General features: G+C 41.8%; 1 protein-coding gene across 9 annotated transcripts in view; it reads left to right on the top strand.

Moving 5' to 3' along the window:
- Positions 1-24,149, top strand: part of LOC129765747 (putative uncharacterized protein DDB_G0282129) — a 271,283-nt gene that overhangs the window by 125,712 nt on the left and 121,422 nt on the right. Inside the window, exon 2 of one of the 9 annotated variants that reach the window (XM_055766192.1) lies at positions 18,628-19,293. The exons of the other annotated variants lie outside the window; for them this stretch is intronic. Within the exon in view, the coding sequence (XP_055622167.1) occupies positions 18,761-19,293 (533 nt within the window). The 5' untranslated portion in view covers positions 18,628-18,760. The remainder of the gene's footprint in view (positions 1-18,627; positions 19,294-24,149) is intronic. 9 annotated transcript variants of the gene reach the window in all.

The following is a 24,149-nucleotide window of genomic DNA, read 5'->3' as shown; positions in this document are numbered from 1 at the left end:
TGATTTCTCTGCAATAATTTACGAACGCCGCAACCTCTTGGGGAGGTGCCTCAGGTACGTCACCAGGGAAATAAGCCGACGCAATTATTATGTCGGATCTTCCCTTGGCGGTTGGTATCTCAACCCTGATCGCGACGATGTCCCTTTGAATGAACTCTGTTATAGGAAAGCATTTAATATTTGCTTTTACTAGAACAGCAGTTCTTGGGGAGTCATGCTTGTCGTCGTAGAATAACTTGCATGAACCAGTATGAATACCAAGTATTCTTCCTTTGTGGACCCAAGGCTCTTGAATTAAAGCTAAATCCATAGCGTCTTCAATAAACCTCCTAGACAGCACGCTAGATGCTGCTTTAGCGTGATGGAGATTTATTTGCAGAACCTTAGTGTTCTGCGTTATTTTCGACCGCTCGTTTTGTTCATTTGGATGTGGATTATTCATAGAAGTCCCACGAGTCTCTCGGTAAAAAAGGTCCACTGCATCAGTGACCGGCTTAATGCAGCAAGGGCAGACGATACTGTGGAGGGAACCCTGGTGCTCCACAGGCTCCGTTAACGGCAAGGTTTAAAACCCCCCCTACCATTCATCCCTCGGCACGGGTCGCTTCACACCTTGGTTTAGGGGTTTATCCATTACTTCCTTTCCATAATAACCATGGATAACAGCTATTACAATCATCCTCCTTTTCTGGGGCTTTGGACCCACTGCTCTGGTTTCTCAATAATTTCAGGTTCTTATTCGGACATGCTATTATTGAGATCCGTCATTCGCAGGCGGAGTTAAAAAAAAAATACCCCACTACTTGCATGTATTTTCAAAGCGGATTCCCACAGGCACATTGATTTAGAAGTCCGTGTTAGGGGAACACTGCTCGGTGGGAACGAAAATACCCCCGACTTGCATGTATATTTGCAACGCGGATTCCCACAGGTACATTGATTTTGAAGTCTGTGTTGGGGAAACCGTGAATCTGGCCAATCAAAACTTGGCAATTAGGGCGTTTAGATAACGCTTGACATTTTACAGTTATTCAATTGTTTATCTCATGAAAAATAAAATTTTATTAATTTCGATAGACGCGTAGAAATATTTCCTATCAATCGATGCAAACATCTTTCCAATCTATTAAGAAATGTTCGAGTTATAAGCATTCGGAATCTTTCATTTTTTCCTGCATGTTCTGTGTTTAGGTTTTCATTTCACCCCCATATACTCCGGTTAGACGTAGTCCCACGTCAAAAAAGCAAATCTAAGATGGAGGCCACTACAAAATGGCGGATTTCATATTTTCTCAAAACCTCATCAATATGGGTATCAAATGAAAGGGCTTGACTGGTAGAACACAGTAGATCATGAAAAATGCAAATTCAAGATGACTGCAGTTCCCAAATCAACAATTCCTTTTTAATGGTTCCATTCAGCCTGCCCTGTTTGTATGTATGTTGGAGTGTCTTGTAGGGATGCCCCATATAATAGAAAATAGACCCCGTTCCTGTTCACTGATTGATCTGAAAGGGCCTGGCCGGGTAAGGGAGTAAAAAGTGCCCCCAAACCAAATCACTAGCTGTATGGCAAATATTGTAAAGAATATTAAATAAGAAATTTTGGTGGTTTATTTGAACCCCTATGTGGTTTGACGTAGGATCTATAGTGAAAAACGTACTTTTTCGTACTTTTCGTACTTTTCTAGATTGATAAATATCTTCAAACTGTTTTTTTCCAAATATCTAATAATAAAAACAAAATAAAAAAAATAAACAGTACAAAAAAATGTTATAGATTTTCTGGCATTTCGAAATTTTGAAAAAAAAATATAACTTTGAGACCCACTCCTGCTCAAATTTTTATTTAAATGCGTTCGTATGTATCTTTTTTCTACATGTGGCGTAATTTTTCCTGAATTTTTAAGAGCATTGTGTGACACAAAAATAATTTTCTTCATCGTCTGCATTATTATTTTTATTTTTTTGAAATCGATTATTTTATTGTATTCGTGGTTTTCAATTGAAAGATTAAAAAAAAAAAAAAAAAAAACAAGTCGGATTTGTGGTCTCCAAGTTATATTTTTTTCCAACATTTCGAAATGCCAAAAAATCTATAACATTTTTTTGTACTGTGTATTATTTTTTTATTATTTTATTTTTATTATTAGATATTTGAAAAAAAAACAGCTTGAAGATATTTATCAATCTAGAAAAGCCGTAAGAGCACATTTAAATATGAATTAGAGTAGTACTGAATCTCAAAATCCCAAAAAAATTTTATTCAGAATTTAAAAATTTTTTTTAGTAGTTTTTTTTGATGAAATTTTTTTTGATAATTTTTCTTGATACACCGGGGTAAGATGAATTCAGTACATTCAGTATTTTTTTCAAATTTTTATCCCGGATCTATTGAGGATGGCGTGAAATAATCGAAAAGGTACGTTTTTCACTATAGATCCTACGTAAAACCACATAGGGGTTCAAATAAACCACCAAAATTTCTTATTTAATATCCTTTACAATATTTGCCATACAGCTAGTGATTTGGTTGGGGGCACTTTTTACTCCCTTACCCGGCCAGGCCCTTTGAAACATAGATTTAATTCTACTGTCATTATAAAACTGCGCATTCCATGATCTTGAAAAATTCAATTTGGCCGCTGAATGAAAACATTTAAAAAGAAATTAATTGTTTGGGGACTGTGGCCATCTTGGAATTGGATTTTTCATTATCTGCTATGTTCTACTAGTCGAGAACCTTCTTTTGATACCAATATCGATGAGGTTTTGAAAAAATTATATATTCAAATTATATATTCAAAGTCGAGCTGCTTCGCTACACCATCTGGTGTACCACAAGGTAGTCACCTCGGACCGTTGATTTTCATTCTGTTTGTGAACGACCTGAGCCATCATCTTAATTCGCATCATCTCATGTACGCTGATGATCTAAAGATCTACCGAGTCATCAGCTCACCGGTCGATTGTGCCGCTTTGCAACATGAGGTTGACACCGTGGCGAATTGGTGCATATCAAACGGCATGGAAATGAACGCAACGAAATGCAAAAATATGAGTGGGTTGTGGCTATGATATATTTAATTGAATTCAATATATTTGCTTTGTGAGTAAAAAGATTTAACAATTGCCATGTAAGGTTAGTTCATAGATTATGCTCTTCGTTACAAGTAAATTTAATGACAGTCCTTTTACGTTGGGTATGATGCATAGGACAAAATATGTGAACGGGAAAATCATCAAATGATTATTTTATTTTACATTTCCCTCTGAAGTTTGCATCTCTCAAGTGTACGTACTTCTCGAAACGCGAATTTGCTTGAAATTTGAAAGTTCATTCGCCTCTATTGTATGCTTGATTTTCCCAGATTCCTAAGTTTAGAAGACCGTTTTAGGGAAACATATTCTAATCTGCACAAAAGTACTCGCAGTTTCCATTTATTTGCAAAGCCGATTTCCCCAGACACTTTGGTTTTGAAGTCTGTGGTAGGGAAACACATTCCAGTCGGAACAAAAATGCTCCTGACTCGCACGTATTTGCAATGCTAATTCCCCCACGCTCCATGGATTAGAAGTCTGTGTTAGGGAAACACATTTCAGTCGGAACCAAAATACCCCTGACTTGCACGAATTTGCAATGCCGATTTCCTTCAGGCACCAAGGTTTAGAAATCTCTGTTGGGGAAACATTTCGGTGGGATCAAAAGCTCCCTATACTTTCACGTGCTTGCAAAGCTGATTTCTCCAACGCTGCTTTGTTTTGAAGTCTGTGTTAGGGAACACATTTCGGAAAGAACAAAAGTCCCCATACTTTCATGTATTTGCAATGTTGAATTCCCCAAGGCTGCTTCGTTTTGATGGCTGTGTTAGGGAAGCTGTAAATCGGGCCAATCAAAACTAGGCAGTTGGGGCGTTAAGATAACGCTCAACATTTTACAGATATTCAATTGTTTATCTAATGAAGAATAACATTTTATTAATTGCGATAGATGCGTAGAAATATTCCCTATCAATTGATGCAAACATCTTTCCGATCCAGTAAGAAATGTTCGAGTTATAAGCATTCGAAATCTTTCATTTTTCCCTGCATGTTCTGTGTTTAGGTTTTCATTTTACCACCCATATATTCCGGTTAGACGTAGTCCCACGTCAATAATTTCATCCAAAAAATCTCGGACACAGCTGAATTTTAATAACGAAGTGAACAGCAGCAGAATGGACCGTGTCACATCGATCAAAGATTTAGGGGTAACAATGGACTGCAAACTAACATTCAACGAACACATCACTGCAACCACTGCAAAGGCTTTCGCAATTCTCGGTTTCATACGCCGAAACGCATTTGAATTCCGCGATGTGTACACTTTGAAGGCACTATATTGCTGTCTCGTTCGCAGTGTACTTGAATATGGTGTTCAAGTCTGGGCCCTTAAGTTCATATCGCTCGGACCGAAAGAGTTCGACGGAGCTTCGTTCGATATGCCCTGAGGAGATTACCATGGAGTGATCCAGTTAGATTACCTCCATATGAACAACGGTGTGGACTAATAAACCTAGAGACGCTACGTCAGCGAAGAGAATACCTGCGGAGAATGTTTGCGTTCGATTTATTCAGCAACCGAATTGACTGCCCAGATCTCATGCAGCAGATGAATATTTTTGTTCCAGCGAGACGTTCTCGCCAGCGTTTGCTATTCGCGACCGCTAGACATCGCACTGTGCTCGGACAAAACCATCCTCTTGAAATGAGCTTTACTTTATTAAATAATTCAATTTTTTTTTGATTTTAATATGTGTAGACAAAGTTTTAGAAATAGCATATAGGATATAAATAAAATACATGGCGCCATTTTGTGGTGGCGGCCATTTTGGATTCGCATTTTTCATAAATTACTGTGTTCTACTAGTCAAGCCCTTTTATTCGATACCCATACCGATGGAGTTTTTGGAAAACCCATATTGATGGGATTTTGAGAAAATATGTTCATAATCCACCATTTTGTAGCGACCGCCATCTTGGATTTTCAAGATCATGGAATACGCAGTTTCATAATGAGACCAGAGATAAAGATGTGTTCCAAATTTCAGATCAATCTGTCAACAAGAAGAGGGTTAATTTTCTATTAATTCGGTACAGCGCTACAGACAAAGTTACAAAGTCACAAACATACAAACGGGTCAACCTAGATAAAACCGTTTAATAAATAAGTGCAAATCATAATTATATTACGTTTACCGAGAGAAAATTCTTTTTTTTTTATGACTCGATTATCCGGAGGATTCGATTATCCGCAGTGAAAAAAAAATCAATACTCCGGATAATCGAGTCCGACCTGTATTTCCAACTTACAATCTATACGTAGCGAATCTCGGGGATGAAATTACATACAAACGAAATCAAGTAATCAAAACAAAGATATATTATTTCAATTTAATAGAAAAATATAATTGAAATCTTTTATTTAAATTTTTGATGTAACTGCGATACTTCCAATCAAATGTTGCACACTTGTGCTATCAATCACTTTAGTCGGTTTATTCCAATATCTGGTCATTTGTTCAGTCTCCCGAGACACTTAACCTGTATTCTCAAGCTTACGCTTCAAAATTGCCCAATATTTTTCAACTGAAATTGAAATCCTGTCGGAATTGAAGGCAATTGACAGATCTTGTCGATTGAATTAATTACAGTGGAGTCCGTTTAAATTGACATCGAAGAGAATTGACACAGACGTCATAATAAACGGAGTCAGAATAAACGAATTCTACTGTATTCAATGTGACAACTTGCTGAAACATTGTAAACATTGATTTATTTTGAACTCATTTGCTTTTAGAGGCGAATGCCGAATTTGGTAAAGTCTCTATAAAAAATTGGTGAGTTATATCTATGATATAACCACAAGGTTGACGTGGGACTACCGTTGGCTTAGTGGTTATTTGGTTGTATTGATTGAATTATTGATTAAATGAAACTATTTTCGAATTAAATTGAATTCAACATACAAGGTTTTCCATTTCGGGCTTCCGAAAGTGTACAGCCCTGCGATGACAATCGTTTGACATAGCTGTCAACCAAAGTGTCATATCGTTAGTTGAATGTCTGCCATTTTACAATATGGATCGTTTTAGCATCGCACAACGTGTTAATTTTGTTAAATTATACTATAAAAATGATGAAAAACCGGCAAATGTTTTTGAGCCTTACGGACGGATTTTGGTCGTCATGGACGGCCTACAGAGCACACAATCGCTAATGTAGTGCGTAAATTCGAACAAACTGGATCCGTAGCGGATATTGTGAAACCTGTGCATCATCGTAATGTGCGTTCGGCCGAAAATATTGCTGCTGTTGCTGCCAGTGTGGAGGATGACCCGAATGTTTCGATTCCACGGCGTGCTCAGCAATTGGGCTTGTCAAACACATCATTGTGGCGAATTTTGCATTTGGACTTGCACCTACATCCATATAAAGTCTAACTGGTACAAAAATTAGAGCGTGGTGACCATGGAATGCGTCGGGCATACGTCGATTGGGTGAACGAACAACAGCAGCAAAATGCTGAATTTTCGCATCAAATTTTCTTCAGACACATTTCGAGCTCGGTGGCTAAGTGAACACCCAAAATTTCCGTATATGGGGCTCAGAAAATCCACACGTGATTGTTGAGAGGCCATTGCATCCGCCAAATGTCACTGTTTGGTGCGCATTATGGTCTGGTGGAGTCATCGGGCCGTATTTCTTTGAAAATGAGGACGGCGAGACGGTAACTGTGAATGGTGAGCGCTATGGCCGCATGTTAACCGATTTTTTTTTGCCACAAATTGAAGATATGGATACGGATGACATGTGGTTTCAGCAGAACGGCGCCACGTGCCACACAACATATTGCGAACGATATTTGAGGGACGCATAATTTCGCGTTTTGGTGATGCCAATTGGCCGTCCAGATCATGCGATTTGAACCCGCTAGACTTTTTTTTTTTGTGGGGTTATGCGAAAGACCGTGTCTATGCCAACTCTCCGCAAACTCTTGAACATTTGAAAGACAACATTCGTGAAGTTATGACCGAGATACCGCCCCATATGTGCCGAAAAGTCATCGATAATTACCTGTTCCGGATCAATGTGTGCGAAGAAGCCCTAGGTGGACATTTGAATGATGTTGTATTTCACACATAATGGCATAAACCAAACTTTAATTTGAAATAAAAGTTTCATCGAAATTCGAATTCTATGTGTGTTTTATTTCAATTTACTTTCGGAATTTAAAGTTGGAAAACCCTGTACATACTTGATATTATGATAGCTGTGTTTTGTCACTCGACGAATACTCCTCCGTCTGCTAGGCTCCTAGTCTGTTAATAGGATTTAGTTCACGTCACGGAATTTTCAAGGATTGGACGCAAAGTGAACACATGAAGTATTTTATTGAGTGAGAATACTAATTTGATGAAATATAAATCATCCAATCACTTAAGGTGGGACCCCGGTCTGCAAGGTCAATTTTTTTTTTGTTATTTGCACTTTTGGGAAGCTTATGCCCTCAGAAATGTTGTCCTAAAATAATTTTTCGATGTTTAATTTCGTTAGAAAGTTACAGCCAAAAGTATGAAGTCAAAGGTCAAAGGATATAGTAATTCGTACATTTTTCAACGTGTTTTCTCGAAACCATGTTTTTTCAACTGACTGGTGGTATCGATATCTCAAGATCTACTCTACTCTACAGAGCTGAAATATTTTATCAGCATGTGAAAATGCATTATCTAAAGCGTGACATAGCGGTTTTTTGATATCTATTTTTTTCGATTTTTTATGAGTTTCCAAACAGCGATTTTTTATGTAAAAAATGACTCATTTTTAACAAAAATGGCCGGCATTTTGCCAATTTCCTCAAAACCCTTTGTAACGCTTTAGGTACTGTCCTAAAGTTTCAAAGAATGGTAAATACATCTTCAAATATGTCTTAATACGTTGAGTGCCACCGTTTTATAGCGACTCTGTGGAAATTTTTAAACGTATTAGGGCAAACGTTTCTTATCCTAGTGGAAGTTATTTTTGTTCGAAAGGAAATGCTTAAAAGCTTATCTATCTATCCATCTATATATATATATATATATATATATATATATATATATATATATATATATATATATATATATATATATATATATATATATATATATATATATATATATATATATATATATATATAATGGATTCTGTCTGTCTGTCTGATTCGTATGGACTCGCAAATTACTGAACCGATCGACATGAAAATTGGTGTGTAGGGGTTTTTGGGGCCGGGGAAGGTTTTCATGGTTTTGTTCAAGACCCCTCCCCCTCTCTAAGGGGGGACTGCCATACAAATGAAACACAAAGGGCCTGCCGGGTAAGGGAGTAAAAAGTCCCCCAAACCAAATCACCAGCTGTATGGCAAATATTGTATAGGATATTAAATAAGAAATTTTGGCGGTTTATTTGAACTCCTATGTGGTTTAACATAAGATTAACAGTGAAAAACGTACTATTTCGTTTATTTCACGCCATCGCCATCGCCACTAAAAAAAATATTGAAATTATGGAAAAAAATAATCGGGATTTAGAGATTCAGTACTACTCTAATTCATATTTAAATGTGCTCCTACGGCATTCCTAGATTGATAAATATCTTCAAACTGTTTTTTCATCTAATAATAAAAAAAATACACAGTACAAAAAAAAATGTTATAGATTTCCTGGCATTTCGAAATTTTGAAAAAAAATAACTTTGAGACCCACATCTGCTCAAATTTTGATTTAAATGCATTCGTATGTGTCTTTTTTCTAAATGTGGCTTAATTTTTCCTGCATTTTTAAGAGCACTGCGACGCACAAAAATAATTTTCTTCATAGTCTGCATTATTTTTTTTATTTTCTTGAAATTGATTGTTTTATTGAATTCGTGGTTAAGAAGAACACTTAAAAAAACCGATTTTTTTATTATTTTAATCTTACAATTAAAATAATAAAAAAAATCGGATTTTTTTAAGTGTTCTTCTCATTAATCCGAATGATCTTTCCACAAGAACTTTATTTTTTCTCACAGAGCTCTATCGTACTGCTGACTCCTATGAATTTGGTAAACCATCTAAATCCAATGTAAAGATAATCTCATATATTTTAAGATACGAGAAAAAAAGTTGTACAGCGCAATGCTCTAAATATACCGACAAAATTTAGACATATGAAAAACAAAATTTAAAAAATATTAGAGCAGTTATGGTTCTCTAAATTCAAAATAAATTAAAAGTGCCCAAAGGCCAAAAAAACAAAAAATTTTTCGCACACTCCTCTTAAAAATTCAAGAAAAAAATACGCTACATGTGGAAAAAACAACACATACGAACACATTTAAATAAAAATTAGAGTAAAATTAGGTCTCAGAGTAATATTTTTTTTCTTCAAAATTTCGAAATGCCGGAAAATATATATAATTTTTTTTGTACCGCAAAAAACACTCTAAAAATTCTGAAAAAAATCACATATATCTAAAATAGACGTAGGAACAAATTTGAATACAAACTAGAGTAGTACTGAATGTCAAAATAAAAAAAAATAAAAAAATAATTTAAAATAAAGATAAAAATTTGCCAACCCGCTGTCTCCCGGGCAAAGGAGATACACCCAGAAAATGGAGCTACGTTCACGAAGAATACTCAGAATGCGATCGCCCGAGGAGGGTCCCCGAACTGGAGCTGGTCCTGGAACGGGCGTAAGAGCGAGCGGCCAGCGGCTGGAGGGCGATGTGCAAGAGCGGGCCACCAGCCGGGTTCAACCCGAAGAGCTACCGCCACACGGAAACAGCAGCCATCGACATCACCAACGAAACGCTGCGCCTACGAGGCGTGTTGCGACTGTCAGACGACAGTCGTCCACACTTGTGGGTACTACTAGGCGACGGATCATGTGGACACATGAAATGAATGAATTCGTGATCCGCGCCTATTACATCTGCACTGCTTTGGAGACGGACATGAGCGGTCGCCCTCGAATACTCGCAATGTTCGAGGAAGCGTATCCAGAGTTCGTCGGGAGGCTTGACCAAAACGCGATGAACGCGAGGCGTAGAGCGATTGTACGCAACAATATGCTCTCCCAAACGCAAGTCGACGAGATCAAGCAGCAGGTGCAGAGAGAACTAAGCTCCAGAACAAGCAGAGCAAGCGATGTGTCGAGACGAAGTTTAGTACGGCTGAGCAATTCATTCGCGAGTGGGGCACGCGAATCAGCACCAGTGGAGGCCACAGTACAACAACCCCCTGAGCCGGAAGATCCACAGCCAGATCAACAACTACTACGCGATCTGGTCTTCCATTACGACGAGGCGATCTCACAGTTCCGCGACACGGACCCTTTGTCGCGCCCCAGGATCCCGAAGTTGCAGCATTCCCGCAGGCTGACAAGTGCAGTAAAGCTCATGAACGAGCACGTTCTTCCGCTGCACTTGGTTGATGCTGAGAACATGGAGGAGCTGCAACTGAAAGTTTACTGTGCTGCTGTGGCGACCGCCAAAAGTTTAGGATACCGTATTAGGCCAAGAGGCGGACTGCTCCAACATCTCCGTGAAAGGCGTGAGCCTCCATGGCGAAGGAGATTGGAGCAACGGATCCTAAACAAGCGCGCCGCAATTGGAAGACTGATGGCGTACAAAAGAGGCAGCAGATCGGCGAAATTATGTCGCCAAGTTGCTGTGATCGTGCGGCCTACTGAACTTCGCCAGCTGGGAGCTCACCAGCTGACGGAAAAACTCGACACACTGGTACAGCAATTGAGCGTCCTAACTAAACGGCTGAAACGTTACTCTGACTCTGCAAAGCGCCAGGAACAAAATCGGATGTTCAGAGATAACGAAAAAGCGTTCTACGACCACATTAGCGACGAGAAGCCCGACTACCGCGAAGGTTTGCCAGATATTAGCGATGTGACGAACTTCTGGGCTGGTATTTGGGAGACCCCAGTAGAACATCGCGACGGGCAAATGTGGTTAAGACGGGAGGAGGAGAGTTGTGGTGAAATTGGAGAGATGCCAGCTATCATCGTCGGAGAGAACGATGTCCGCGAAGCCTCGCGGTACCTGAGGAACTGGGCAGCACCGGGCCCCGATGGTGTCCAGAACTTTTGGCACAAGAAGCTGACCGTCGCACATCCAAAGATAGCTGAGTGCTTCAACAAGGTGCTACGTGACCCACACAACCTTCCTGAATTCGCCACCCGTGGCGTCACCTTCCTCCTCCCGAAAGACAGCAACACATTGAACCCATCAAAGTACAGACCGATAACGTGCCTATCGAGTCTGTACAAAATACTGAGCAGCATAATTACCGCCAAAGTTTCTGCTCACTGCGAACAGCATCACATCATCGCAGAAGAGCAGAAAGGATGCAGGAAAAATACGCATGGCTGCAAAGACCAGGCCATCATCGACGCAGCCATAGTCGGCCAGGCGGTATATAACCAGCGGAACCTAAGTATGGCCTACATCGATTACAGGAAGGCTTATGACTCCATACCTCACTCGTTTCTCGTCCGGGTATTGGAGCTCTACAAAATTGATCCCGTCGTCGTTAGGTTCCTGCAGCATGCGATGAGGCAGTGGAGTACGTCTCTGCACCTCAGTGATGGGGAAAATGTGTTGCAGTCTAGAACGCTGCAGATAAAGAGGGGGATATTCCAAGGCGACTCTTTCAGCCCGCTTTGGTTTTGTCTGGCACTGAACCCCCTCAGTAGGACGCTCAATAGAAACGGTCATGGCTATAAAATAAGGTATGGCGACGGCGCCCACGAAGAAGTGACCCATACCTTTTACATGGACGATCTCAAGGTCTACGCTGATTCACGTCAGCGTCTAGGTGTAGCTATCCGGGTTGTCGAAGACATAAGCAGGGACATCTGTATGGAGTTCGGCCTCGACAAGTGTCGCTGTGTCCACCTGCTGAAAGGACAACTTACCGAATCCGGAGGCTACGAGGTCTATGACGGCGAGTTTATAAGAGACATGGTTCGTGGCGAATCCTATAAATATCTTGGATTCCGACAGCTCACCGGGATTCGCCACTCCGACATCAAGACGGAGCTGCGAGACAAGTTCTTGAGTCGAGTGAACTGTGTCCTGAGGACTTTCCTCAACGCGGGGAACAAGGTACGCGCGATCAACACATTCGCGGTTCCCCTGCTGACCTTCAGTTTTGGTGTAGTCAAATGGAGCAAAACTAACCTAGAGGACCTTGAGAGGAGGATGAGGAAAGCATTCAAAGAGGCCGGAATGCACCATCCTCAATCGGCACTGGAGAGAGTTTCACTACCACGCAAAGAAGGGGGACTTGGAATCGTCGACATTTCTGCACTGTGTGTTGCCCAGGTACGACAACTGCGCGAGTACTTCGCAGAACGCGCCAACCAAAACGCGCTATACCGGGCTGTCTGCGCCGCCGACAGAGGATACAGCGCTCTGCACTTGGCGCAAGCGGAGTACCAACTCAACTGCAATCTGCAGACAGTGGAGGAGAAGATTGCAGCTTGGAAGCAGAAGGCAGTGCATGGTGCCCACCCCCATCAACTGGACCGGCCACACGTCGACAAGGCCGCATCTAATCTGTGGCTAACGCGTGGTGAACTCTCTTCAGTAGTAGAAGCCGACATGATAGCCATCCAGGACAGGATAATGCCGACGAGAAACTGCAGGCGGTACGTCTGGCATCAAGACGTTGATGACATTTGCCGGATGTGTCATCAACCAGGTGAAAACATAGAGCACATTATGGGAGGCTGTCCCGTTTTGGCCAACGCAGCCTACACCGAGCGCCACAACAACGTGGCCCGTATTGTTCATCGACAACTGGCGCTCCAATGTGCTCTACTGGAAGACAACGTACCAAACTACCGGTACCTGCCTGCACCTGTCCTGGAAAATGACCGTTTCAAGCTGTACTGGGATCGCACTGTTCTGACCGACCTCTCGATCCACCACAACCGCCCAGATATAATGGTTTACGACAAGAGCGACCGCAAAGTCACCATCATCGATGTCGCTATTCCACTGAACCAGAATCTGGAGGAGACCCACGGTCGCAAAATCTGCAAGTACCGACCATTGGCCGTGGAGCTCAAGGAACTGTGGGGGCTAAGGGAGGTCCCAAGAATTGTTCCAGTCGTTCTCTCTGGAACTGGAATTATCCCGAAGACACTTCTGGAAGCGCTAAAGGTGTTGAACATCGAGAAGGAATTGGCCGGCATCCAAAAGTCGGTCATCCTTAGCACCTGCGCGATTGTCCGACAATTCCTCGGTCAGGACTAAAACAGCACGAGCATGCAGATACGTGCATTCCGCAGAGCCTAGTCCCCCTTTGGCATTCAGAAGCCCGGGGGCAGGTGAAAATTCTGGCTAGGTTCGCCTAGTTAAGAAGTGAGATAAGTCTGCCAGATAAAAATTAATCGACACTCCTACAATAACAATTTAAATTTTTTTTTTAGTGTTTGATTTTCTGATGAAAACATTGTTTGAAAATATTGATCGATACACCTAAGTAAGATGTACTTTCAGTTTTTTTTTTTCATATTGACGTAGGACTACGTCTAACCGGAAGATATAGGGGGTGAAATGGAAATCTAGGCACTGAACAAGTAGGAAAAAATGCAAGATTTGGAACGCTTATAATTCGAGCATTTCTCAATAGATCGCAAAGGTTTTTGCATCAATTGATAGGAAATATATCTACATATCTATCATAACGAATAACATTTCATTTTTCTTGAGATAAATAATTGAATAATTGTGAAATATCAAGCATTGTCCAATTGCTCTATGTGCCCATTTTTGATTGGTCCATTTTGTGCTCCTCAAATCGTACCGTATAAAACGGACAACCAGAGCAGCAGCGAAATAGAATAAAGTAGGATTGGAAAGGAAAACGAAAAAAAAATAACGAAACATTGGTCGCAGTCTCACACATGCGTAATTCTCGAGCCAGCCAGTCAGCTTAAAAATCCCCGCTCCGCTGCCGTAACGATCATTCTCATTCAAACCGTACACCACATCGGTTCGCATCACAACACATCAACAAACCAACTCAAGCAGCCATGTCTGGACATGGAAAAGGAGGAAAAGTGAAGGGAAAGGCAAAATCCCGCTCGAACCGTGTTGATCTGGAGTTCCCCGCAAGGGTAGCTAGGCCGAGCGCGTTAGTACCAGTGCACCAGTCCACCTAGCCGGCGTTATATAGTTTCGGCCGCCGAAGTGATCGAGTTAGCTGGCAAAGCTGCTCGCGACGATAAGAAAACCCGCATTCAGAACAGAACACATCAAGACAACAACAGGCAGTTGCAGCGAGTGGCGAGTGGCAAACGCAATCGCAAAACGGCATCAGGTAGCAGAAGAAAAAAGTTTGTTCTTTATACAAACTGCTTTGGTGGCAAATCCAGAACAAGGCGGCATCGAGGGCGTTCGAAATGGTTTTTTCAAAACCACGAGTACTAAGTTTTCTAAATTGGAACCATTCCATAAAACAAGGCGCTTTTCAGGGCCATTAAACCTTCCAAAAAAGAGTTTAGGAAATACAGTTCAATGCTTTCTAAAACAATATCCAAAATAATAATAAAACACAATTTTTTTTTTCATAATTTGTTTGCCAGGATCTGATGAGTATGTGAATTTGGCAGTTGTTCTGAGCTTATCGATTTTCACCAATTCTTAAATTGCTTCTAGATTGAAAGTACAGTAATTTACAAATAGTTCGACATTTAGCTAATTGGACGGACCTGTAATGCGACATATTTAGTTGGACATTTTTGTAAACATAGAGTTCGGGGTCCAAATTATGACCCCACATTGAAAGTCGACACTGTATCACTGTCATCGCAAATGTTCAATTACAGGTTAAAATTACCTCCAATCCGACACTGAGTGGTGGTAATGCGACGTGCCATTGAATGTAATTTACTGTACAATATGTCACAAGCTGGATGGGAAGAAATTTCCTAACTGTGAAAGCTGTGGCGAGTGGCAAACGCAATCGCTAAACAGAAAGGTTTAGCTGAAGAAGATGGGGATATCGAGTGATAACAAAACAATAAACTCTTTAGATTGAAGATAATTTTGTGATCCTGAAAAGGACCCTTCTTAGCCTGCATGTGAATCCAACGAGCGAACAAATCGTAATGAATGTATTTTTCTTTCTTTCTTTTTTTGTTTTTAAGAGGCTTTAAACTTTGAAGTTCATTCGCCTCTAGCCCAGTGGAGAGCCACAATAAAACCAGCCCAGAGGGGACTGTCGAAAGGGAAACCAAAAAACGCAAAAACACAACGCCAAAGGTTCTTTTCAGAACCACCAACATGTTCATAAAGAGTAAACAGTACACTAATCCATTTTTCAGGTAGATAGGTAGGTATTCACGTAGGAGAAGAAAATAAAACAATATATTTAAAATATATGTTTAACAAGAGCTGTCCCCTTTGTATAGTCCTACGTCACTCCGGTTATGTCCCCGACATTACCCACCCGTCTTTTTTTGTTTCAAAGCTATTGAGAATGACGTGAAAAAAAACGAAAAGGTGCCTTTTTCACCATAGATCCTATGGTATACCAAAAAAATATATACATATATATATATATATATATATATATATATATATATATATATATATATATATATATATATATATATATATATATATATATATATATATATATATATATATATATATATATATATATATATATATATATATATATATATATATATATATATATGGTATATGGTACTACTGCCAAAATGTTTTATTTAGTATCCTATACAATATTTGCCATACAGCTGGTGATTTGGTTTGGGGGACTTTTAACTCCCTTACCCAGCCAAACTATTTGGAAACATAAAAAAATTTTTTTTTAGCGCCGCGCAACACTGGAAAAAATCTGGAAAAAAATCACACATATCTAGAAAAGCCGTAGAAACACATTTAAATATGAATTAGAGTTGTACTGAATCTCTAAATCTCAAAAAAAAATTATTCAAAATTTAAAAAAAAATTTTAGTACTAAAATTTTTGATGAAATTTTTTTTTGATAATTTTTTTGATACACCGTAGTAAGATGCACATTGAGTATTTTTTCAAATTTTTATCTCGAATCTTTTGAGGATGGCGTGAAATAATCGAAAAAGTACGTTTTTCACTATAGATCCTACGTCAAACCACATAGGGGTTCAAACAAACCGCCAACATTTCTTATTTAATGTCCTTTACAATATTTGCCATACAGCTAGTGATTTGGTTTGGGGGCACTTTTTAGTCCCTTACCCGGCCAGGCCCTTTCTACATTACTCGAGAATTAATCAAACAAATGCAACCAAATTTGGCATCTCAAGGTTTAACGGGACCATAAATGTTTCTATGGTGGTTAGATACTCCACCCCCCTCCCCAAAGGGGGTAGGTGGACCTGACATACAAATGAAACACAAATTTCTGCATTACTCGAGAGTTAATCAAGCAAACGAAACCAAATTTGACCTGTGAAGGTTTTAGGGTGCAATAGATGATTCCATGGTGGGTAGATACTTGGCTTGGGGGGGGTTGGCAAATTTGGCATGCGAAGGTTTTTGGGGACACAAAACGTTTCTATGGCGAATGGACACTCCTCCCGTCTCTCTGAGGGGGACGGGGCTGCCATACAAATGAAGCATACTTTTCCGCATAATTCAAGAACTAATCAAGCAAATGGGACTAAATTTGACATGTGGAGGTTTTATAGGGAAGAAACATTTCTAAGGTGATTCGACACTCCTTCTCCCTCTCTCTTAGGGTGGGCTGTCATACAAATGAAAAACAAATTTCTGCATAACTCGAAAACTAATCAAGCAAATGGAGCCAAATTTGGCATGTGAAGATTTTAGGGGGCACGAAACGTTTCTATGGTATAGACACTCCTCCCCCTCTCTAAGGGGAGAAGAGGGGAGGGGTCTGTCTTTATTCTATCATATTTTCTGTATCAAAAATTTATTCCATGTAACGGAGAAACATGTTGTTTACAAGTGGTTGGTAAGGTAAGGTATTGTATTATAGAGACTTTAAACTTTTGCAGTTCATTCGTCTCTAGCCTTGAGAAAGGCCCTTTGAAAACTTTACTCTACTCCAATGCTACCACCTCCACCCTCTTGCCTTGAGAAAGGCACTCGATCCCTCGCCGTCCAGCTCGTCCAGCAACGATGTTGTCCAGTCGGTGTCCACACAAAGAAAATGAGTGGTTGAAAAATCTGGAACGAGAATTGTATCTGAAAATAATCTGATATTATAGTGATGAGTTTGGTAGAAGTACTAGGATTTTTTTAGTAAAAGGTAAATTCAACGGGGTCGATTAGAAGATCAATCAATGAACAGTTCTGCGATTGGACTCATGAACTTGCGCTTAGTAAGAAAACGTGAATGTTTGAAGGTATTGAAAACACAAAAACAAATTTGGGCGGGATGAAGTTTGCCGGGTCAGCAAGCATGCTTACATTAGTTACCTTTATTATCATATTTTATAGTGTCAGTCGCAGGTGACTGAGGTAGCCTGAGCGAAAACTCAGTGTCAGTCACCGGTGACTGACGTGGCAGTCAATGTGTTAAACAATAACCGAAATACCCGAACACTTCACTTTATACCTAATACCCGAAAAAAAATCACGAAAATTTATAATATTTCGACCTTCCAGATAGGGGTCCCCCCTTCAATGTTAAAAGAGGTCAACTGTGGCTTTGATTCTCTCTCTTAGAATAAACTGGACGTATTCCGATGTAAAGATTAGAATGTGATTAATTGAAGTCATCGATTATTTTTATTTTTTTTAAATTTACGATAAGCCTATTGGGAGCAAGCATTGAGCGCGAGTCTTGAACGTACATTTTCACCGCAAGTGTGTTGCACAATTGAACGATTCAAAGTGGCATAAGCGATCCAATCACGCTACTTGCGAAATCTGTCAGCATATATCATACTTTTGTTTTCGCACAAAGGCTCACGCGTTTTCCTACCCGCTTGGGATCATCATCACCTGCTCAAGATGATTACCGACATATTTCGCAGATTTCGAAACGTGCTCCATCAAGCTGTAGCTGTAGAAGCTGTCGGCTCCGCTCTCGTTGCTAATTATGACAAGAAGCTCTTGGGGAGCGCACCCAAAAACAACCGAAGCTGTCGAGCATTCAAATTTTAATCTTCCATGTAACCGCCATCCCAAGATAAACATTAATTACAATCCACAGCCTCGCCGCTTCGGGGCGTCCAATTATTTGAGGCAGCTCGTGGGGCCCGGTTAGGCTTTCTCCGAAGCCGCGTTTTGATTATTGTTTTCTTTTTTTTTTTCGCTCTCTATATCTGTGGTCTGATTTGGACGAATCTATATTTGTGGCGAATTCTTTCGCACCTTCAGTATACAATATCACTGCCATCCCCGCTGGGTGTCATTAGGATGCCAGATATCGCACCGATCGGTGAGTGGAGCTCACTTTCCTGGCCGTGCCGTTCGGCGCCCGCAGAGTCGGCCCTAGCGGCTGGCGAATCGTATCCTATCTTAAATCGTTGGTTTGTTTGTAATCAATCTTATCGCAGTTGAAGAGATGAGTCTCGTGAGCAAAGTGGTGATTATCAGTGAATAGAACACAAAAAATCGCAACGACCTCGAGAGCGCGAGTGTGCTGCGCAAGACGCCGCCAAAATTGCGATCATCAACAACTTTCTGAGCATGCTATCGCGTCGCAAGAAGAAGAACAAACAGTTCGAGGTGATGCTGGGCAAGGACAAGAGCGACTCGGACTCGTACGAGGAGTTCGAGTACCTGCGGAATGATGCCATCGGGGGGAAAACCTCCACCCCGATTGGGCGCCCCAGCAGCATCGAGAGTCGCCGCGCAAGTGCGGATAGTTTCGCGGAAGCTCTGCCCTCGCGGGTGGGTGACGCAGGTGGTGAACTCTCGTCGCTCGCCGGATACAGTAGGTGTGAAAAGTTAAACAGTGGGAAGCACCACAATTCGCCGCCAACAACAATGGGTTGTGGCGGCGGGGTGGCGCAGATTTACGCCGCTTCTTCCGGGGGAAGTCTGCGCAGCCGCTGCTCCGAGAAGTCGATCAAGCCGAACGCGGCAGAAGGTGGTGGTGGTAATGTGGTAATGGCGATGGGCGATGAGGCAGACGACGACGAGATCGATGGGTACTGTCCGGTGCAGGTGATGAAGAGCGAGCCGGAGAGCGGCAAGCAGGCGGAAATGAACGTTATAAGGTAGGTTCGAGGGTTGGGGATGGGTTTGTAGATGTAACGCTTCCGCGCGAGCGGCTACCTGCTGGAGTTAGATAATGGTTCATACAGTTTTTGTATGTTCAATATGTTACCCGTAATTAGTTTATGTTTTTAAACACACGCTAAGTGTGCTTTACCGATACAGAACCAGCAACGCGATGCACCGTTTGGAGTCATCGACCTTGCAACCATCGAGAAAAAACGAACTAGAAAACCCACCAGAAGAGCTTCGTCCTGGCGTCATTGACTTGAGCGGGCATGAAATGAGAGCAAAAGTTTCGTGCTTCCCATATTATTTCACTGGAAATTAGCTAAGAGAGGTTCATTGCATTCCATTGTTTTCTTCTGGTGTGGGTTTTCGCCAATTTCACTTCGCTGAAGAAGGTGCATTCTTCTTGGTTACGATTTCACCGCCATCAAATCGTACCAAAAGCTATTTGGCACTAACGATTGTATTGACAGGCGCGGCGAGACGGAGCGATCTCGTGCCGACTGCTCGTTTGAATCGCTAGTTATTGAGGGAGAAACCTCGAACTGCGATTTAATTGTCGGGCCTGGATGGTGACAGTTGGGTGCGCTCCAAAACGTCGGACTGTTGGCAGATAAAATATGAACGTTAAAATTAACTATGAAAAGTAGTAAATTTAATTCGCACAGCGAGAGTGAAATGCAGTGATTGTCGAAGCGGTGGTTGAACCGTGGACAGCATAGGAACCTCATCCCAGACAACGGGTGAAATTGTAATGATCAATAAGCAACGAATGGGGTCGCAAAATTTATTTTTGTGGATTATTGTTTTTGAGCGAATTTCATTGCCATAAATCAACGTATGAATGGTCGTTGCTTCACCTTTTCATGGACTGTTATTCCAAGTTCTTTAACCAGGTTATAATCCGATATCATTACGATGAGTCCAACCCTCTGCAATCCAATGACTTTTTCTAGGTGTGAATTGGGGTTCTTTTTGCCATTCTCCACCTTCCGTCTGTACTCTACCAGAGATAGTGCAGGTCCTTAGCGATCAATGTTGTCGTGTTGAGCCCATAGAGTCCACACAACCGGTCTATTCAATACATTCGTGCAGCAACGCGCACTCGGTTCGATCCATGCGCCATCCGAAGTGCAAAGTAGACACGATTTCCAGATTGAGTGAGTATCTGGATCTACCGGACGATATTGTTGTTCGGCGGTAACTGTTGATCCCGATTGCCTGCGATGGCCTCGGGATGAAGACTAATTCCTTACTTACTTATGGATCCGTGTCTGCCTGTTGGGCAGAACAAAGGGACGATGTCAGAAGTCTCCACTAGGGGGTCTTCGTAGACACTTGGTTACGCGTTCGCTTACTAAGCGATCGATCGTGAGTTCAAGCTCAGGGCACTCAATTGACCATCTTTGCGTTGTTATAGAATAACTACGTCCACGCAACCATCATCAGCGATGGAGAACGATCCACGGTCGAAATAAGATCGATTCATCCATACAACTGCTCTGCTCTGCAAGAAACATTGGGCTGCTGTTCTATAAATAACCCAACAATGATCAATATCAACTGTCTCCGCTGTCCGGTCTGCTGAACAATGGAAGAACAGAAAGAATACCCTTACGCCTAAATGGCTACTACAGTGTAATTTACCATAATATAATGGAACAGAAAAACCTAAAACGCCTAAATGGCTACTACAACTACTGTGTAATTTATAATTCATAGAAACATAAACATATGTACATGTACACGATAAAAACCCGGCTCTGTTACAGATAAAATGCTAATGAGCCTAAGAAATAAATAAATGGGATAAAAACATGGATGGGTTATATCTATGGTATAATCTCAAGGTTGACGTGGGACTACCTTAGCTTAGTAATCATTTGTTTATATTGATTAAATTTTTGATTGAATGAAACAATTTCCGAATTCAATTGAATTTAATATATTTGCGTTGTGAGACCGTGTTAGGGAAACGCACTCTAGTCTGCATAAAGGCAAGCGAGTACAAAAGTACTTGCGGTTTGCATGTATTTGCAATGCCGATTTCCCTAGACACCTTGGTTTAGAAGTCTTTATAGGTAAACAGATGCAGTCGGAACAAGAATACTCCCGAGCTGCATGAATTTGCAATCCCAATTTCCCTAGACACCTTGGTTCTGAAGCCTATGTTGAGGAAACACATTTTAGTCGGAACAAAAAGGCCCCCGACTTGCATGAATTTGCAATGCCAATTTTCCCAAGCTCCTTGGATTTGAAGTCTGTGTTAGGGAAACACATTTCGGTGGGAACAAAAGCTCCCCCTACTTTCATGTATTTGCAATGTCGATTTCTCCAACGCTGCTTGGTTTTGAAGTCTGTGTTAGGGAACACATTTCGGAGAGAACAAAAGCCCCCCTACTTTCATGTATTTGCAATTCCGACTTCCCCGAGGCTGCTTGGTTTTGAAGTCTGTGTTGGGGAAACCGTAAAGCGGGCCAATCAAAACGAGGCAGTTTAGATAACGCTAAACATTTTCCAGTTATTCAATTATTTATCTAATGAAAATAACATTTTATTAATTGTGATAGATGCGTAGAAATATTCCCTATCAATTGATGCAAACATCTTTCCGATCCAGTAGAAAATGTTCGAGTTATAAGCATTCGAAATCTTGCATTTTTTCCTGCATGTTCAGTGTTTATGTTTTCATTTTACCCCCCATATATTCCGGTTAGACGGAGTCTCACGTCAAAAAAGAAGTCTCCACTGTCGACGGTCATCTGCCATGGCCTTCACTTGCCGCCAGCTAAGATTGGCATCAACAGTTTGGATGCAATTGGTAAGGCTACGCCGCCACGAGCCTCTGGGTCTGCCTCTTCTGCGCTATCCTTGTGGATTCCAGTCGAGGGCCTCTCTGCAGATCCCGTTTGCTTCTCTCCTTAAGGTGTGTCCGATCCACTTCCACTTACGTTCGCGAGTTTCTGTAGCTATCGGGCGCTGATGACATCGACGATGGAGTTCCACATTGGATGTCCAGGTGTGAGTAACGTTGCCAGTAACGAAAACCTGCAGTTTTTGCGTTGTCTCCATCGAGACGCAACACGTTTCGCAGGCGTGCAGAGGTACGGATTTAACGTTCGAATGAAAGATTCGGTTTTTTGTATGTAGAGTGATCTGGTCTGAGCGCCAGATATTTCGTAGACCTGCAAAGGCAGCCCTGGCCTTTCCGATCTGTGTGGTGTTGTTTGGCTCCCAAGATATTGGAACGTTTCACCTGCTCAATTCTTTGTCCCGCTACTGTGAAGCAAGAGGTATTGTCAGTGTTCACTACCATGGATTTAGTTTTGGCGACATTTACTGCGAGACCTGCTGCTTGGGAGCTCTCGGAGAGGTCGTCTAGCTTGCTCTTGCAAAACAATGTCGTCGACTAAATCCAGGTCGTTTATATCCTCCATTCTTAAAGGATTCCAAGGCAATCCTATGTTTGGTCTCCTGTCAATAGCTTCAACTAGTACTTCATCCATGACGATAAGTAACAGTAGCGGTGATAATACGCAGCCCTGTCTCACACCGGCAGTAACCCGTGTTGGGTCGGACAAGACGCCATTGTGCAATACCTTGCACGAAAACGCCTCGTACTGAGCCTCTATAAGATGGACTAGCTTCTCTGGGACTTCTCTATGCCTGAGTGCGCCCCAGATGTATCCGTGGTTGTGTCGGTCGAACGCCTTTTCAAAATCAACGAACACCAGCAGGAGAGAGTCCTGGAATTCGTTGATCTGCTCCAGAATAATACGGAGCCGCGCCAGTTTCCGCATTCAGTTGGGTCTCCTTTCTTAGGGACTTTAACCAAAATGCCCTGCATCCAGTCCACCGGGAAAGTTGCGGTTTCCCATATATTGCTGAATAGCTGATGCATCATCTGGCCTGACAAGGCTGAGTCAGCTTTGAGCATCTCGGCTGAAATACAGTCTATTCCTGGCGCTCTACTGGACTTCAAATTCTTGATTGCCACTTCAATTTCAGACAGCGATGGCGCATCGGAGTTTCCGCGATTAATGCGACGAACTACGGGTGCTAAGCGCTGCTAGTTTTCTTGGTTACCGGCATTTGAGACTCGAAAGAGTTGCTCGAAGTGTTCAGTCCATCGTTTAAGCTGGTCTGTACGGTCTGTCAGTAACTGACCAGTTCTATCTTTTAGCGGCATCTTCGTATTCATCCACAACTAAGACGGCGATAAATGTCGTACAACAGTCGGATATCACCATTGGCGGCGGCGGTTTCCCCCTCTTCAGCTAGAGAGACGGTCCAGGCTCTCTTGTCCAGCCTACCAGCCCTCTTAACAGCCTTCTTCTCCAGCTCGGCGTATCGCTGACGAGCGTCTGTCTTAGCCGCTCTGGTACGCGCTCGCTCAACGCCAGCTTTCGCTTCTCTCCGCTCGTCGATCATCCTCCAGGTTTCATCTGAAATCCACTCCCTCCGCGTGCTGCATACTTTGCCGAGGGTTTCATCACTGGTTGTGATAAAGGCGTTCTTGATGCTACTCCATAGCTCTTCAACAGATCCACTAGCTGGCAACTCCGAGGCTCGTGATACAAGTTGTTCAATAAATACTCTTTTCACCTCAGGGTTCTCCAACTTTCTCCCCCCGCCGTTGAACGCGAGCGACGCGCAGGCGTATCTCAGCGATGACAAGGTGATGATCGGATGCAATATCGGCGTTGCGCTTGTTGCGTACATCAAGAAGACTCCTTCTCCATTTTCGGCTGATGCAGATGTGGTCGATATGGATGAAGACTAATGTTGTTATATATTTTGTGATTGACGCCTAATCCGTCTGAATTTCGCGCATATTTGGGTGTAGATA

The sequence above is a fragment of the Toxorhynchites rutilus genome, chromosome 1 (assembly GCF_029784135.1).
Source record: "Toxorhynchites rutilus septentrionalis strain SRP chromosome 1, ASM2978413v1, whole genome shotgun sequence".
NCBI lineage: Eukaryota > Metazoa > Arthropoda > Insecta > Diptera > Culicidae > Toxorhynchites > Toxorhynchites rutilus.
Note: the sequence above shows the minus strand (reverse complement) of the source record. Positions and strands in the feature narration are given on the sequence as shown.